Below are 19534 nucleotides of genomic sequence, written 5' to 3' on the forward strand. Positions count from 1 at the left end.
TTGTTGTTTTCCAATCAAAGATCCACCAGTCTTAAACCATTATATTTTGATAGTCCTGTTCACGTAATTGGTGTCGGAAGGAGGAGAATCAGAAGGTTAGATTTTATCATAGCCACTTGTGAGATGGTGTCATCATAGTCAATCCCTGGGGTTTGAGTAATTCCCTTTGCTACCAGTCATGCCTTAAATGTGTGCACATTTCCATCCATGTCGGTCTTCTTCTTGAAGATCCATTTATAACCGACTGTCTTTCGACCAGGTTCTTGATCAACAAACTTCCAAACTCTGTTGTCACACATGGACTTGATCTCGTTGTCTATCACCTCTTTCCATTTGATAGTCTCAGGGCCTGCCTTTGCTTCCTTGTAGTTAGCTGACTCATACAAATTTATCAGTGTTTGATCATTGAAAAAAGTATCACCATATGACGTTATATGGAAACCATAGAACGTTGGTGACATGCTAACTCTACTAGAATGATGAAGAGGTAATGAATTGTCAACTGACTCAACCTGAATTTCTTCCTATGGTTGGGTGCTAGTGTCTTCTAAGGCTCCTTTATTGGTTGACTTTTGAATCTCTTCAAGCTCAATTGTGTTCACACTGTCCTCTTTACATATGAGCTCTCTCTTGCGAAAGACTCCTCTTCATGCTATAAAGACCACGGTTTCACTATTTTTGTCGAACAAATATCCAAAAGACTTTTGTGGGTAGCCAATGAAAATACATCTCTCACTTCTGGCTTGTAGTTTGTCATGAGTCTCTCGTATAGTGAAAGCTTCACAACCCCAGACCTTGATATGTGCTAACGAGGGAACTTTTGTTGTCCACATCTCGTGAGGTGTTTTGGCAACCTTTTTAGTAGGGACAAGATTGAGGATATGCCGGCTGTCTCTAAGGCATACCCCCAGAAGGAAATAGGAAGAGTGGCTCGACTCATCATGGAACGAACCATGTATAACAAGGTCCGATTGCACCTCTCAGCCACACCATTAAGTTGTGGTATTCTAGGAGGAGTTAATTGTGAAACTATTCCACATTCCTTGAGTTAGTCGTGGAACTTGATACTAAGATACTCTCCTCCTCTATCAAATCAGATCATCTTTATCTTCATATCCAATTGATTCTCGACTTCATGTTTAAACTCTTTGAACTTTTCAAAGGTTTATGATTTATGTTTGATTAAGTAAATATAGTCATATCTACTACAATCATCTGTAAATGTAACATAAAATCGATTAGCATCTCTAGTGTTAGATCTGAAGGGTCTACACACATCTGTGTGTATGAGGTCCAACAAACCTTCACCTCTTTCACAAGATCCACTGAAAGGTGATTTTGTCATCTTGCCCAAAAGACAAGACTCACATTTATAATTTGGTCTTAGGTCAAATTATTCCAACACTCCATCCTTTTGGAGTTGGGCGATGCGTTTGTTGTTAATGTGCCCAAGACGACGATGCCACAAACATGCCTTGTCTAAACCGTTAGACGGATCAATATGAAATACACTATTGCCTAAGCTATCAACACAAGTCACAGTTTCATACACACCATTACAAGGTAAGGCTTCAAATATAAAAATGCCATTTTTATAAACTAGAATTGAACCATTCAAATCATTAAAAGAGTAACGAAAACCTTGTCCGAAAAATGCATGAAATGAAATAGTGTTTCGTATCATTTTTGACGAATAACAACAATTAATCAAATCTAAACTAACTTCACTACTAAGCACAAGATAATAAGTCCCAATCTTGGTAATAGGAGAAGATCGCCTATTTCCCATGACCAGATTCATCCTCCAATGCTCCACCTCTTCACTTTCTTTTAGTCCTTGCAAATTAGAAAAAATGTGAAAACCATACCCTGTATCAAGGACCCAAGAACGAGTAGATTGTGAGTTATTAGTTTAAATAGTGCATATACATGATGACGATGGCTTCACCTTTCCATCCTTGAGGTCTTGTAGGTACTTGGGGCAACTCCTCTTCCAATGGCTCTTGTCATTACAATAGTAACAAGTGACCTCTTTGGGGTCACTAACAACTAGAATGTCTGAGTTGGGCCTTGTCTTTGATCCATTGCTAGATAACCCAGCCTGGGCCTTATTCTTATAGATAGCTTTGGGATTAGCCTTCCTCTTCTTCCCTTTGCCTTTACCAATGGCGAGAACAAAAGCATTAACATAAGGGGCTGCATTCTTTCCCTTCATTCCTGACTCAACAGTCTGTAGCAAGTTGTAGAGTTAGGCCAATGTGGTTTCTGTGTTGTTCAAATGATAAGCCAATATGAACTTTTCATAACAACTTAGCAAGGAGTTCAAGACCATGTCAATGGCCAACTCCTCATCAAATTTTACATTGAGCCTAACAAGGCATTCAACGTATCTTTTCATTCTCTGCACGTGGTTGCACATAGACTCTCCTTCTTTCATCTTGCAAGCCATGAGGGACTTGACCACTTCATGTTTCTCTTGATGAGCTCTCTTGTGGTACTTTTCCACAAGGTCATTGTTCATCTCATATAGCTAGTAGTTCTCATAGAACCTTTGAAACTAAGGAGAAATTGTAGCGACCATGATGTAAGCAACTTTTTTTTGCATCATCGTAGTGTTTCTTGTAAGAGGCTAGTTGTTCTAGAGTAGCAGTGGCTTCATCGATCTCAACAAGTGTTTCTTCAAGAACATATTTTTTGTCCTCAAATCGAAGAGCCATCTTGATGTTGTGTATCCAATCATTGTAGCTGGTGCCATCAAAGGTCACCTTGGACATGATAGAGAGTAGGGAGAAACCAGAATGGTGGGTAGACGATGAAGGAGCAGAAGCATTAGGAGTAGACATTTATAAAGAAAAAGAAATAGTTTTAGTTAGATGACAATAATCCTTAATATTTTAACCCATAATAAATGATTAAGGCTAGGATCCAAAATAACAATTCACAACTAAGAAGAGGGATATCGTAATTTTATCGCGAATTTATAAAGGTAGGTAAAATCAATTTACCAATTTCGAACTATGGAATTCCTAGATCTTTTGATATTCATTGAATCTATCAATAACATGTTTAATCTCATATTATGCTCTACTATTTGTGACTGGAAAACCGAGGATCACAAACAAGATGTGAATAACCATACAAATATGCTTGGCACTCTTGATGTCATTTATCATCTCATTTTAATGTGTCGGTTAACCACACGCTCCATTAATCAATGATAATTTTCGAGATGCCCATTATTGTTCTTTATAGTCACTATTAGTGTGTCGGTTAACCACACACGCTCCACTAACTACTATAAAGTATAATGTGCAATTTTTTTGGATTAGCATACTTTTCACATTTTTCCTAAAGTAACTAAAAGTGACATTTTTAATAAAAAGGTTTAGTTACTTTTATATCATTATATTTATTAATGAATTTATTTTGCCCTATCAGATCCGTTCTACTAACGACCCTCCACCAAACAAGGAAGTGATAGGTAAGAGTGGACATCCATTCAACCGCCATTTTATAGGAAATTTCCTTATACCCCCCTTATAGTTCAGCTTCGTGAATGAGACATACTAGCGATCCGACTGACTTAATCTTATACATATAGTAATTAACTTTTAATATATTATATATAACGTGTATTTTAAAAACTTTTCAAAATGCTAGGTTTAAATTAATTTTTCGAAATTTAGGAATTAATTTAACATAAACCAATTATATTTTTAATCTTTATCTTTTAATTAATCAAATAATTAAATGTAATTAAAAACATAAGGATAATTCACAATTCAAGATGAGGATATCTAATTACTAAGATAGTTATTCAGTTTTATATACAATTAAAAAACATTATCTAAAGTAGTTATCCTAATAAATTTATGAATTAAGCAAAGCAAAAAGTTTCGCTAATAAGAGGGTCCACCACGTCGTGGCGGACAATCGCCATGTAGCGGCGGAACGGAAAAATATGCGGATTCGAAGATCACCACGTCGTGGCGGAAGAACATCACGTCATGGTGTCGCAACAGAATGTCGATTCTGTTTCCTCCATTCGAGTTTTTATTTAAGTTCAAGCAATGTACATTCAATTGTTAGACAACCATACGCTCTGATATCACTGATGGGTCTTACATGTATTAACGCGAATAAATCCTTAACACTTAAGGGTACATGCAACCTAAAGATCTAAGTTATAACACTATTGATGTAACATTCGATTGAAGAAAAAAGCCCTAAAACCCTAGGTAAATTTCGAAAATCAAAATAGAGTTTAGGGTTTACATACCTTGTTGATTATTGTAGTACACAATCAAGAATCCTTTCTTCTTTGATTTGGAAGCTAGCACCACAAGTGTCGTGCCTCTGATGGTTCACACCCAACCCTAGTAACAAGGAGGCTTTAAGAGAGAGGAGAGGGGAGCTCAAAATTTCAGCCTTGGCTTCTTGGAAAGGAGAGTGGACGAAATTATGAGGCCAAGGAGGTGTTTATATAGCTGAAGGGAACTTGGGGCCAAAGCTAGAGTTTTTGGATAATGGCTAGATTAATTAATATAATAATCAAGTTGCCTTATTTCCTCATCCTTATCCCATGGACTAAAATTCTAGGCTTACCCTAGCCAATTTCCGTCCTCCCCATCCCATGGGGTTCTAGAGCATTCCTGCTTTAACTTTCAATAAATAACCAAACAGTCCCTACACTTTTAATTAATCCCAAAATTAATTCTACTTAATTTTTGATTAATTATTAATTAAATAATACTATTTCTAATTAATATATTATTTTCATGTCATATTAATAAATTCATTTATTGCCATTTATTAATCATATAATAAATCAATAAATCATTCTCTCTCTAAAAGTCATCCTATTCAATTACTAGGTTTGATGGCAACCCAAAAGGACTTTGCTAATAATTCAAGATTATACTAATTTAGTTATTGGCTTAGACACCTAATCCAACAATATATATCCGAACATGTATGTCATGTGCAAGGAGAAGGTGTTATTGATTAACAATTCTTTGTTGTGTTCCTCCTCGCATAATGCTTGTAAAGTCAAACAGTTAGTTTAGGCTCCAAAGTATGCTTAGGGCATATGGTTTTGCAGACAAAAGATTACTTTTAAAATATTAACTTTGAAAAGGATGCATGTGCAACTTCGGAACTTACAGTTCGGATACATTTCTTCTGGATTAAGGTCCCCAGAGTAGAAGACATCTTTGTTTTCCACTATGATTTCCTTACATTCTTCGAATTCTTCGGGGAGGACTTTTCTTCTACTTGGGATTTGGCTTAGCAAGGTAGATGCAAAAGGTAAGCGATGATTCACCGACCTATCAACTATATGAAATATTCTTAACTACTTTATGATAGGTTTTCTTAGCAATGGATTGTGTTGGCTTCTGTTTCTACGTTGGTTTTGTGGTCGGTTCTTTGGGGGTTGCTCTAGCTCATGTGTCCGTCGGGTGTGCGTCGTGGTTGGATTCCGACTATAAAACTTGGGTAACAACAAGAAACAAGATCGTTAAACTTTCCCTAGGGACTGTGCCCTGGGAGCAAGCTCCGACGATCAAGTAAGATCGTTGGTATAAAGAGAGTCGACTTCAGCTAGCGGGATGGAGTCGACTATGCAGAGACCAAGATGTCTCCATGAAAGAGTGAGGTTGAAATGAGCGAGGAACACTTACCTAGAGTGTTTGTGCGGAGCTTCTATTTATATGCAAGGAAGGGAAGACTTCATCTAATATTATATTAAATAGTGTATCAGACTATTAATATAATATTAATATATTATGTTCTTTGCCACAGCTTCTTAGCTGTACAAGATTCTTGAGAATAGTTTTACTTTTCTATCATGTCCTTTCTATCCTTCTCTTCTACTCTTCCATTTGGAATGGCTTTGGCAGGCCGAGTAAATAATTATTTTTATGCCGGACTGCTATTGTGTGTGGGCTAACCCCACACACCATTAGTTTCTCTTAGAGGTCTCTTTAAAAACAACAAGATTTTGATCTGCATACTTGAATTTGTGGACTCCATACAATGTTTACCATTCTCAACCATTTTTGGTTTGTTCTTAATGGTATGAGAAGTGATGGAATTTGATCCATAAGCGTGAGGAGTGTAGTCTTGGAGACAATGATCTTGGAAATGACAACTGTTGGGGCAATGGTTTTTGGGACTACAACTTTGACTATTGGATTAAAAATAACTTGTTGCTTTCTAGGGCTACTTGAGCAGTTCTCAATTCCTATCCTAGGACTCACTGGACTATTCCTAATCATTGGTTTCTTATGAGGATTTTCCTAAATGTCCTTTGTCTTAATGAAAGGACTACAACCTTTGCTTCTGTTTTTGGTGATAAATCATCTAAGCAACTTAATCTAGGTATATTTTCTTTCTACATTTCCTATTTGAAGATTTCTTTTCAAGTGATTATTGTTTAGAGGAAGGAAAACCATCTTTAAATTTTCCTTGAAGACATTTAGTGAAATTCGTTTGATTGAAACTTCATTTTTATGAATGTTTAGTTCAAGGTTCTTCGTGATAGCCTTTGCATACGATATAGGCTTTGAAGGAGGACATGACACAACAATTATATTGAAGGTCAATTTCTCAGGAGAATAAGAAAGAATAATCATTTCTGACTCTTTTTCTGCATCATTAGGAAAGTCTTTAGATTGTATTTCATCAAGATTGGCTCATCCATTTAACCCATAATATTCTTACAATTTCATCTGACATTATGCTATCAGCCACTATATGCATATTTATACAACCTTTCTTTATAGAGTTTGGTCGCTAAAACTGCATTATCTTCTTTATTCTTTATACTTTGTTTTTCTTTACAACAACATGAGTCCATGTACTTTGTGTTTGTAATCTTTAATTTCATGTATGTTTTATTAAATGTTAGCATATAAAAAGATTTTATTTTCAGTTTGTTTCTGTTTTATTTATTTTCATTTTCATTAATAGTTTACTCAAAACACAAATGTATAAAATACTCTTAATAAAAGCAAATAAAACGATAATGAAACAAAATCAACTTACTACAAATAATAATTATTAATATTGATAAATTCAAGTGATAATGTCTTAAAAGGGTAATATATTTTTTGATTTGTACACATTTGGTCATTAAGTTTTTTTTTTTCGTCCATATTTACCCCTTCAACTTGTTTAACTATACACATTTAGTCCTTATGACCGGCTACTTCAGGTAAGCCGGAAAAAATGACTTAAAAGAGTAATATATTTCTCACTTTGTATAGATTTAGTCATTAATATTTTTGCACATTTAGTCCTTAATATTTTTTTTGTTGCAAAATAAGTCATTATTGTTTCTGTACACATTCAGTACTAATGACCGGTTTTTTTAGGGTTTTCTTACGTCATCCTATGCGACACAATCATTAATAAGGTGTTTGGAGCTGTTCATGGTTATTGTCATCGCGACCTCACTTGTTTGGTTGCTTAGTTGTGGTTTGGCTAAAGTATTGTGTTCTAAACGTCGTAACTTCTTCATACGATCACATATTTTAACTATCTTTATATTCATGCGTTTGTATTTGAGTCAACTACAATTTTCGTTTAGATTACTCCGATTAAAAAGTAATATATTTTTACTTAGTATCTTTATATCCACGCGCTCTTTATGAATGTATGTATGAACGTTTTTTTTAATAAAATCATAATTAAAAATATATTGTTTTTTAACGGGAGCAATCTAAAGGAAAATTGTAGCAGACTCAAATACGAACGTATGGATATAAAAATCATTAAAATTTGTGATCGTATAAAGAAGACACGACGTCCAGAACACAAGACCTAAGCAAACCACAAGAACTAAGCAACCAAACAGCCGAAGTCGCGGTGACGGTGACCATAAGCATGAATAATCCCACACACCTTATTAATGATTATCTCGCGTAGGATATCGTGAGAAAAATCTAAAAAAATGATCATAAGTACTGAATGTGTACAAAAACAACAAAGACTTATTTTACAAAAAAAAAAATTAAAAACTAAATGTGTATAGTTAAAAAAGTTGAAGGGTAAATGCGAACGAAAAAGAAAACTTAGTCAACAAATATATACAAATCAAAAAAATACTCGTTATCCCTAAATTCAAATCTACGAATATACAAAAATAATAATAACTAGAAAAGATTTCCCGGTGTTGTCGGGGTCGGAAGGTATTGCTTTGTAAAGTAAAGTAGCATGTTGGTTGCTTTTTGTCCGTTAATGTGAGGGTAATTTGGTCTTTTCAGGTAGTAGGGACTGAATTTGTCACCATGGGTAAACCATATGGACCATTTATGTAATTTTGGCGGTGGTGGTGGTGGTGATGATGGCAGATGGTGGGTGGACCAATCCTGTAATTTTGTCTAACAATAATAATAATAATGATGAGGGACTATTTCTGCCAAAAAACTAAATACTAATAATATGTAATAAAAGGCGAGGGTTATGAAAAATTCAAACCAAAGTGAAAGGGTTGTTTGTGAACAAAAGCATAAAGATGAAGGGTTAATGTTGTAACTTGGAGGACCAAAATTGACAAAAAAATACGACTTTACTGTTAAAAATTTTGACAACTTTAATATATAATAATAATAATAATAATAATTATAAGGCAAAGAAATGTCATACGTTTACACAGGAAAAATATCACAAACTCAAAGCTGGCGTGTCAAAAAGGCCATTTCATTGTTCTCGAATGATATCCGTTATCCGTTCTCCCCCTCACTCTGTCTTGGCTTCTGCTGGTCCTATACTTTTCTAAACAGGCATTTTCGAGCTGAAGAAAGTGGAGAGGAAAGTAATCCGATAAACCCTTAACGCCAAACACAAAACGAATAACCCCAATAAGCTACACCCATCAAAATTCACATTACAATTCTGAATTCTCTTCTACAACACATTTCTTTCACCCATTTCAGTTTTTGACCCACCATTTCTTCTGGGCATTTAGGGTTTTATCCGCAGTGGTAACTTCTCAAGGAGTTATCGTCCATTCAGTTTACGAATAACAAATAGATGCAAAATTGAGCATTAACAGGAATTTCGTTTGTGGGTTTTGAATGGTTTCTCTTAATTTCGTGTATAGAGTCAGAAAATAGCTTACTTCGCCATTATATGAGTTTGAAAGATGTGGGGTTATGGTATACATCTCCTTAATGAGCACTTCAATGGTCTTCTGTCATAACAACTTGTTGTTTTCCAATCAAAGATCCACCAGTCTTAAACCATTATATTTTGATAGTCCTGTTCACGTAATTGGTGTCGGAAGGAGGAGAATCAGAAGGTTAATCCCCAACGCAAAGAAAAAACACAACCGAAATCGCAGTTGGTGGCAGAAATTCTTTTTCGATGAAGATGGCAATTGGTTCGGCTTAAAAGACGATGAAATGCTCGAAGCCGAAGAGGAATTCGGAAAGGATTCTAGCGACGATGAAGAGGTATCCGAGGGTGAGAAATTTGAAGCATGGAAAAGGAGAGCTGAAGCGATAGTGGAATTGAGGGAAGCGCAAGAAGGTGTGCAAAATGAAGAGCAAAAGAGGTGGGAAGATTGGCTTCTTGATGGGACAAATGGTGGAAGTAATGGTTCTTCATGGGTCCAAGAACCTCGTGTTGAAGATGATCAAGAAGATTTAAGCGATATTATCCCTGGAAGAGGTTTGGCTGAATCTGTTAGGGATTTGGTTTTTGGAAGAGAAGATGATGATATATTGTATCAAGATCGTGTTTTTCGCTATGCTTCTGTTAATTCAGTAAGTTTATTCATCTTATCATAATTGTGAATTTGTGATAACATTAAAGGGACAATCTTGTCATTTCCCTCAAAAACTTGTATTCTATATACTATTTACCTCTAAATCCATAACATAACGATCTTCTTTCAGGCTAAGTTTTTGGCAGTGTTGATTATTATACCATGGGCATTGGATTTTCTGGTTCATGATTATGTTCTTATGCCTTTTCTTGATAGGTAACTATTGCTACACAATAACCTCCTATTTTATGTATTTTCTACAACTAAAAAGCAAATTAATTATAGTAGTCAAAATTTACAAAATTTCTTGATTAAAATTATTAAGTGGATATGTTAAACAGGTATGTGAAAACAGTACCACTTGCAGCAGAGATTCTTGATGTAAGAAAGCATCAAAAGCTTGAAATGGTTAAAGAGTTAAAAGTTGAAAAAGAGAGATACAAATTTGAGGTAGAAATTGGGAAATCTCCACCAATTTCTGAAGAAGAGCTTTATTTAGAGTTAAGGCACAAAGCGTAAGTTAAATGATTCTACATTTTTCCATTCATTTGTTTATATATCATCCTACTTTAGTTTCTTTTTATGTTGGAAAATCTCATTATAGCAATATTATCCAAATACAAACAAATTTTCATTGCTATATTTGGATGAATTTTTCAATTTATAATGTGTTAATAAGAAAAAAGTTGAAAGCACAATGCTATAATTTGGTAGATTTTTCAAACTTTGAAAGTACTATGCCTTAAAGAATCTATTCACTTGTATCTATGTCTCCAATTGCTAAGCAATTTTCACTTTATAACTTGGATATATATATATATATATATATATATATATTTGAAAGTAAAATGTCCTAATAACAAAAAAGATTGAAAGTATTCAATGCTATAAGTTATATTGTAATAGAAAGAAATGAAAGTAGGATGCTATAATCTTGCATTTAGCCCTTTCAATAATCAACTTTAATTTAACACAATGATGTTTGTTTTGTTTGTTATTGTCACAGATTAGAATTGAGAGATGAATGGAGATTAATAAACCGTAGTGCATTTGCTAATATATGGTCGGATATGGTATTTGGAATATCATTATTTCTTCTTTTGTATTTCAATCAAAATCAGGTGTCTTCTCTTTTCCTTTTTCCTTTAAAAGAAATCACATTATTGTAATATAATCATGTTTTTCCTTTTTCCTAATATGAGCAATGCACTTCATTTACTACATAAGCAAGTAAGTTGCTATTATCATGATAAAATATATGTATGTTGCTATTATAGGTAAAGAAATGCAAGTACATTGCTATAATGAAAATTGAAAAGAGTAAAATATGTATCTATTTTCTGCAATTGACCCTCATTTCAATTGTTTACAACTTTACATGCATATGAATGGTCTTATTATGATAGCCTACTATTATGTGTACAATGAATCATTAGGAGATGTGTACATGGTGATGTTTATAAATTATAACCAATGAATTTGACTTTCAAAAGTCAAATGTAGACTTAGTTTACTTTGAGGGTTAAAAATGTATTTATGCAACAATGTTTCACATTTTTCTCAGATGATACAACAAAGGTTATGTTTGACGTACTAGCTGAAAAACTAGCTGTTGGCTGAAAAGCTAGTTGTTGGCTAAAAAACTAGCTGATAAAAAATAACGTTTGGTAAAACTAGCTGACAAGCTAGCTGAAAGATATAAAATGACATAAAAGGACATTTAGAAGAATATGTTTTTTGTAATTAATTAAGGAGTATATTTGGAAACTTAAAAAAAAAGCTCCTGAAAAGCTAGTCTAAGTAGCTTTTTAAAAAGCTAGCTTATAAGCTACCTTTTGGTTTGCCAAACATAACAACTTAAAAAAACTCGAAAAATAAACTAGCTTATCAGCAGACTGTGTCGCGCCAAACACAGCCAAAGTGGTTTTTGAACAAAAAAATTCAACCAAATTACATTTTTTGTACAAAATATGCAATAATGTAACTCTTAATCAGTTACCTCATTATATGCCACATGTTAAATGCTTATTTTTGCAACAATGTTTTCACTTTTTTGCCAATTCATGCAATTGAAATGACCAATGCAACCACAACATGTTAAAATATAAAATCTTTTTAGTTCGGAAATAAATTGTTGTATATTTTATATGAAAAGGTGTTGCATTAATGTGTATTTAACCCTTTATTGTAAAAGAAAATGCTTTAAGATTGTGTATTTTTAAAATGTTTGCTTAAAAAAAGTAACGATTTTTTTCTTTTATTTGTAGGTAGCTTTGCTGAAATTTACAGGGTATAAGATAATAAACAACGTGTCAGACACTGGGAAGGCATTCTTAATTATACTTATTACCGATATTTTTCTCGGGTAAAAAAGTCAACATTTTGACCTTTGAAAGTCAAAATTCATTTCTTTAACCTTAAAGATTAATATATATTTTTTTTTGGAAAATTTCAGGTATCATTCAGAATCTGGTTGGCAGACTTTACTAGAAATAATTGTGGAACATTATGGTTTTGATGTTGATCAATCTGCCATTGTTATATTTGTTTGCTTGATTCCTGTCATCCTTGATGCATGTGTGAAGCTTTGGGTATGTTTTTCACTCAAAAAATAGCAATGTACTTTCATTTATTTGTTTTTTCATATTATAGTCTTATAATTTTAAAACTTTTACCTAATTGTATCAATGTTTTCCATATACAAAAAATGGGTTTTATGCACAAAAGTTGTTTTATTTTCGAAAAAAAATGTAAAATGTGAGGGTTTTTTTGAGAAAAACTAAAGAAGTTGAGGGTTTATTTGGAAGCATTTAGAAGGTTGAGGGTATTTTTTCGGAAAAAAAATACAAAGGTGAGGGTTTTTTTCGGAAAAAATGACAAAAAAAAAAATACAAGGTCTTTTTCATTCAAAAAATAAATATGAGGTTTAATCCGAAAAAACACAAAATATAAGGTTTTTTATAGCATCCAAATGTCAATATTGTACTTTGAAAAACCTAGCAATTATAGCAGAGTATTATCCATATAGAAAGATAATTTTAATGTTATAATTGGGTAGATTTTTCAAAGTATTATTTCTTTATAACAAAATAAATTTATTAAGAAAAGAATAGGATGCTATAATACTAAAAAAAAAAAATAGAAGTACATTGCTATTTTTTTCATTTAGTCTTGATTTTATTAAGTCAATGTTTGTGGAGGGTAAAATTGTCAAAAAATATTTATGTTAGCATCTTGTGTTTATGGTTTTTAGATGTTCAAATTTCTTCCAAGATTATCGCCAAAGGTGACAAATATTTTCCAAGAAATGAAGAGGCATTAGAGAGAGAATATTCCATGAGGAGCAATTTGAGCTTCAAGAAATCAAGATATGGCCTTAAAAAGATGCCTGTTTTGATTTCCTTTTTTTTATATATAAAAAAACATACGACATGAATCATATATGTCACATTTGAGATCTTCATTTATCATTTGGTTTTTTATTGATTTGAACTTTATGATCATTTAATCTGGATGTAAAAAAAATGAATATTTGAAATTCATGATGTTTACAATTCATGATGTTTACATCAATAAATGGAATATGAGACTTGAGAAGTGTTTTAATATCGTAGGGTTTTCTTGACCTGATTTTGCATCATTTACTCCTGACTGAAAAATATTGTTACGATGGTTAAAAAGAAAAAAAAAAAAAGAAGGTACAATGGTTTTTATGGAATTTTCTCTTTAATTAATTTCAAATTTTGTTAATTGTTACTTAAATAATTATACTATTTAATTCGTTTAATGTTTTCTTTTCAATTAAAAGTGTTTGATAAAAACTAATTGATAAATGATAAGCTACATAACAACTGTAAAACAAAATAAAAATATATTTACATGTATAATTAAAAACTAACGTTGTATTATATAAAATATCATTAAAATAAATTACAAACTATCAATTAAAATAAATTACAAACTATGAATAGCTTATAAGACGAAAAGTTAATTATTCAGCAAATGTCGAAAACATCTTTAGAATTTGAGATTTACTGTTTCATATTTTATTGGTTTTGTTTAATATGACTATTCTCCCTAGTTTTGAACAAAACAACCACATGGAGCTATAGCATTATCACAACGGGTGTGATCCATATAAATTAAATGAATTTTGGTGTAATATTTTAGGGTGTATCTAGAATTGTTACACAAGAGGGAAAGGCATTGTTACACAAGAGGGAAAGGAAAGAGGTTGACATTTGAATGATTCATATCATAATGATTTAAATGCTCTAAATAAAAACATGCTCCTTGTTTAGATTTACAAATGGTTGTGCTAACGATTAGAATTATCATTTTAACTTTGGAGAAATGATATATTAGCCCAACAAAGTATTTTGAATTTACCTATTCAGTCCCAAATTTTTTTGTGCTGCTTTATGGGAGCATAAAGTAGATGTCCACTTGCTTTTTTGGTCTATGCTACCTGATATAGCAGGTTTTATAAGCCACGTCAGCAAACAAGTTTGCTATTGAACATCCTTCTTGTTCGCTTGTTTCTGCATTTCAGTTAAATCTCTCTCTCTCTCTCTCTCTCTCTCTCTCTCTCTCCGGTAGAGAAAAAAACCCACACACATCTTCTTCTTCCATCGAAGCTCAAATACTATGGTTGCCCCACTGTCTCGATTTTTGTAAGTTTACGGGTATCATCTTCAAGATTTTGGGATTGATCTATTCTCCCTAGTTTTGAACAAAACAACCACATGGAGCTATAGCATTATCACAACGGGTGTGATCCATATAAATTAAATGAATTTTGGTGTAATATTTTAGGGTGTATCTAGAATTGTTACACAAGAGGGAAAGGCATTGTTACACAAGAGGGAAAGGAAAGAGGTTGACATTTGAATGATTCATATCATAATGATTTAATGCTCTAAATAAAAACATGCTCCTTGTTTAGATTTACAAATGGTTGTGCTAACGATTAGAATTATCATTTTAACTTTGGAGAAATGATATATTAGCCCAACAAAGTATTTTGAATTTACCTATTCAGTCCCAAATTTTTTTGTGCTGCTTTATGGGAGCATAAAGTAGATGTCCACTTGCTTTTTTGGTCTATGCTACCTGATATAGCAGGTTTTATAAGCCACGTCAGCAAACAAGTTTGCTATTGAACATCCTTCTTGTTCGCTTGTTTCTGCATTTCAGTTAAATCTCTCTCTCTCTCTCTCTCTCTCTCTCTCTCTCCGGTAGAGAAAAAAACCCACACACATCTTCTTCTTCCATCGAAGCTCAAATACTATGGTTGCCCCACTGTCTCGATTTTTGTAAGTTTACGGGTATCATCTTCAAGATTTTGGGATTGATCTAATCTCCTTCGAAGTCATAAACCAGTCCAGATCTTCAACCACGACAATTGACTTTCTTGTAGTTTGTAATAAAAGAATTTTCAAAAACGCAACCGTCTACTACTTTTGAGAGGTCGACATCATAAACATCATAAGCAAGAATTTGGCCATAGCGGTGATGAAACAGGACTTTCCGGTACCAGATGGTCGTAGAGGAGATAGCCCCGCTTCAAAACACGTCTTGGTCGGTGATAATACTGTTTGGATTTGAGAAAAGCCTCGAAATCGGATTTTACCTTCTTTTTTAGATCTGAATCCATCATTATTGTGTCGAGGGTAGTCGGGATGAGATAATCAAACGGACCTCCACCATGATAGCGTCTTTGAGTTCATGTACAACTTTAGTTCCTTACATCTCAACTCAATATCTTCCGAAGCTCTGTAAAGATGTTGGATATAAGATTGCAAAATCTTTCGCTTATTTTTCTTCTTTAACATGAGCATAAAGGTTTTTTGCGAAGGTTTTTTCTTCAATTTTGTTGAATTTGTTTGTCCAGGAAACCTAGCACTAAGAAAGGTGTATTGAATGGTCTGATTGTCATTGAGACATAGGAGGATGCCGTTTGGTTTCTTCCCTGAGACGAGGTTTGTGAAGTCGGATTATTTAAAGTGGGTTGTGTTACATGAAATCTTAATTTTGACTTTTAAGTTTGATTATTTGGTTGAAACCTGCTGATATAGCAGCACTGGTAGGGACCAAAAAAGCAGGTAGACATCTACTTTATGCCCCCATAAAATCCTAAAAAGCATTTTGGGATTGAATGGGTAAGTTCGAAATAGTTTGTTGGGCTAATGTGTCCCGGTTTGATATAATATCTGAATCAACTTGTTGAATAATTAAAAAAAAATTACAAAGCACCAAAAAAATTCCAAACAATAAACATAAATCCTTTCACATAGAACATTATACTTTGCATACAAGCTTGACTCCAATAAAAAAAAAGTATTAAAGTTGGGGAGTAATCGAGCGGATTCGAGTCGTTTACAGTGTAAAGCTCAAGCTCGACTTGAATAAAAAAAATTGAAGCTTGAAACTCGACTTGGTCAATCTTTAAATTCCAAGGTTAAGCTTAACTCGATTGATCCTTAAATTTCAAGTTCAAACCCAAGCTCAAGAAAGAAACAAATCATTTTACATTTATATTTATATTCCAACATACAAAGTTTCACAGCCCCTTATTTATGATTTTTTTATTACTAATTGGTGATATTCTTTATATTGAAAATACATAGGTATTTACTATTTATATTGACATTGACATGACAAATAAGAATAGTTTTGTATTGAATCAATGGAGGTGACCTAATAAGATGCAAAGTAGAATGGTTCAAACTGTATAAATATCATAACTACGATTACACAATTTATGTTTTGGAAAAAAGATATATACATCAAAAGATTAGATCATAAAAATAAGTTAATTTATTTTCTTAATTTTTGTCACACACCCGGACCAGACGGCGGAAACGTCCGGAGGCAGGTGACTTCATTGTGCAGTATCATAACAATTGAATATAAATGAAACAGAGCAATCCAAACATCATACATTGAGATAACAAACTTACATTGTTTACATATTGTATTTGTTCTTCGAGTTACACAAAAAAGACATAAGCAGAAAAATCCAAGCTACAGCTAAAAGTCTTGCATCCGCGTCCCTTGTTACCTGCTTACTAGATCCCTGAGAATACAAGTCGTTTTGAAAAGCGTCAACTAAAAAGTTGGTGAGTTCATAAGCATTTTTGTATAAAATCGTTTACACTTGTTTAGAATCGTTCGTATTGTACTTTCAGAAAATCCGATATTTTCTATGAAATCGTTTGAAGTCTTGCCTTGAAAATCATGAATATATGTGTGCATGTCATTACTTTTATTCTTCCTTATAAGGAGTGATTTTGAAAAGTAGTGTGATTTGTAAAAGCGAGCTGTGTACGAGAATAGTTCTTTTCAATAGTAATAGTCAACCGTTTCCAGAAAAATCCCTTATTTTCAAAAAGAGAATATGGTTGAAAATCTTGTTCCTCTTATCGAGTAAAATTGAGTGTGCGTTCTAGTTTATCGTTATCGAAATCGTAGAAAATCGTTTTCTCCAGAAAATCCTATGTTTTCTGTTATAAAATATTCGTAAGTTCTAGTTCCAACTATGTACATGTGTGGGTTAGATTATCGTTTTCAAAATCGTATACAAACGTTTTCCATAGAGTCCTACGCTTTTTATTTTGTAAAATAGCAGTATTACGACTCTATACTTGTTAGGAGAAAGAATCAACATGGCAATTGTGGACATTCTACGCTATGAAAAAGGACAGTCAACGCAATAAATGCGGACCATCACTTATCACGTGTAGGACAGTCGACACAACGTGCCAAAATTTATTTATGAGGTTTTCCTTACATAAATTTCTAGTTAATATAACATATTCTAGTGAACCGTTATAACCATACTAATCTGACGGAGTGCCTGTTTTGGCGTTTCTCAGGCGCCCTCGGTTTGGAAAAGACATTTGTCACCCTAGACTGGCCTGTCTAGCTGTAGCGAACAGCGAAGGTGCGGGGGTGTCAACCCCGTATAGATCTATACACAAATTCTCGCTCTCTCCCTTTAGGATACTCTGGCTATAACTCCTTATAGGATTTAGACGTACACTAATATTTTTATATTTAGGTACTTTTGAGATTTGTCTGACTAGAATATTAACAACCTTTTGAGCAATCGTTAGAGATCCATTATTTGTTAGATAAATAATGAAATTCGTACTTATTGAATAAAAATATCGTTCTCGTTCCATATCGTTGATTGTGCTCGTTAACTAGGTGCTCGTGTTCGTTCCTTTTCGTTTATTGAAAAATAAGTCATTTTAGTCAAGAGAAAAAGTGTCAAGTTATAATTTGTATAAATTTATAACTGCCGGTTATGACACGCATTTTCTGTTTTATGACATATAGAACATTACTTATGTTGTTGGAGGTTTTACGACAGCAGTTTATGACATGCAAATATTTCTGTCATAAAGGCTCCATTTGTGTATTTTCTTGACGCAAACTTTTATATTGAATATTTATAAAATACTCCCTGACAGTTTGCAAAATAGTCACAAAGTTCCCATTTTTGAAAATCACTAGAAATAGTGTCAACTTATCAAGGTTACTTTTTATAAGTTTTATTTCTAGACATGAAAGCATAGATAAAGGGCTTAAGTTGGACACATCCAATAGTTGGGAGGCTCTTTTGTACACAAAGTATCTTCTGTTTCTTATGAAGTTGTGAAATCTTACGTTCATGAGGATATTACTAAAATATTAATTTAATAATATTTCACACACACATACAAACATACGTACACATGCAATTATTCAAGTATTTAGGCAAGATTTGACTTGTACTCTCCCCCAAAAACATTAAAACATTGAAAAGGTGGGGTATGAAGCTCACCTTGAGTTAGTTGAGGAGTTGTTTGGAGTGATGGAGTGGAGATTACAAGTCTAAACTTTGGCTGAGATGAGGAACTTCCCTGGGAGGGATGTTTTCCTAAGGATGATCATCACATATTATTATGAATAAAATAATATGGATTCATCTTGAAATATTATAAAATATTAGATGGGTGGAGGAATTTACCTTACAACTCCAGGGAGAAATCGAGAATTTTGTTTTCAGCAAGATCTTGTTCTTGCTCTTGAAGTGAATTTTTTAGAGAAAATGAGAGGAGTGAGAGAAAATGTGAAGTCTGAACTCCTTACTGACGTTGCTTTGAGGATGAAAAAGGGAGGGAATCTTTGGTGCATGGGGATCTGGTGGTCCATGTATGGATATTTGGTGGGTAAAGCATGGAATACTGTGATTTACATGGGAAATGAGAACTTCATCAAATCACAAAGTCAAACTTCCTTGTCCTTTTCTTGATTTAGGATAAGGTTTTCCTACATCCTAAACCTTTTATTCTTATGTAAATATAATTTAAATAATTAAATTTGGTATAAAATAGAGGTTTTAGGGGTCTTAGTTAAGAAAACACGAGTTTGGTGGGATTCCCGACCCCAAAATACCCCAAAATGGAGAAAAGGTCCGAAATAGTCCAAAATCCGGAGCTAAAGGATGAATTCCGGAGGCATTATGTGAATTCCGAAGCTGTATTACAATTTCCGGAGGTGCTGGGCGAGTTCCGAAGCTCTTCTCCAAATTCCGGAGTCACAGCCAAGTTCCGAAGCCCATGCGAAGTCTGGTGTCCGGACCGAAGATGCGAAGGTTGGCTAAGGATTCCGAAGGAGTCTTAGGCGAGGTCATCCGAAGCTTGCACCTTCCAGAGCAATAAGGAGGTCCGAAGCAGGGGTGTTCCGAAGGTGAGAACCTTCTCGGTTCCTTAG

The 19534-nt window shown here is 33.5% G+C and overlaps 1 protein-coding gene across 1 annotated transcript; it reads left to right on the plus strand.

The window, feature by feature from the left end:
* The first annotated feature begins 8695 nt into the window (after window positions 1–8695).
* Window positions 8696–13280, plus strand: LOC145125632 (CemA-like proton extrusion protein-like protein). The gene is made up of 7 exons (XM_079061067.1): window positions 8696–9770; window positions 9903–9988; window positions 10114–10287; window positions 10779–10893; window positions 12040–12137; window positions 12228–12363; window positions 13026–13280. Exons 1-7 carry the CDS (start codon window positions 9159–9161, stop codon window positions 13092–13094), a joined length of 1290 nt encoding a protein of 429 aa, XP_078917193.1. The 5' UTR covers window positions 8696–9158; the 3' UTR covers window positions 13095–13280.
* The last annotated feature ends 6254 nt before the right edge of the window (window positions 13281–19534 follow it).

The sequence above is a fragment of the Lactuca virosa genome, chromosome 7, assembly GCF_052849685.1.
Source record: "Lactuca virosa cultivar CGN04683 chromosome 7, Lactuca_virosa_CGN04683_v6, whole genome shotgun sequence".
NCBI lineage: Eukaryota > Viridiplantae > Streptophyta > Magnoliopsida > Asterales > Asteraceae > Lactuca > Lactuca virosa.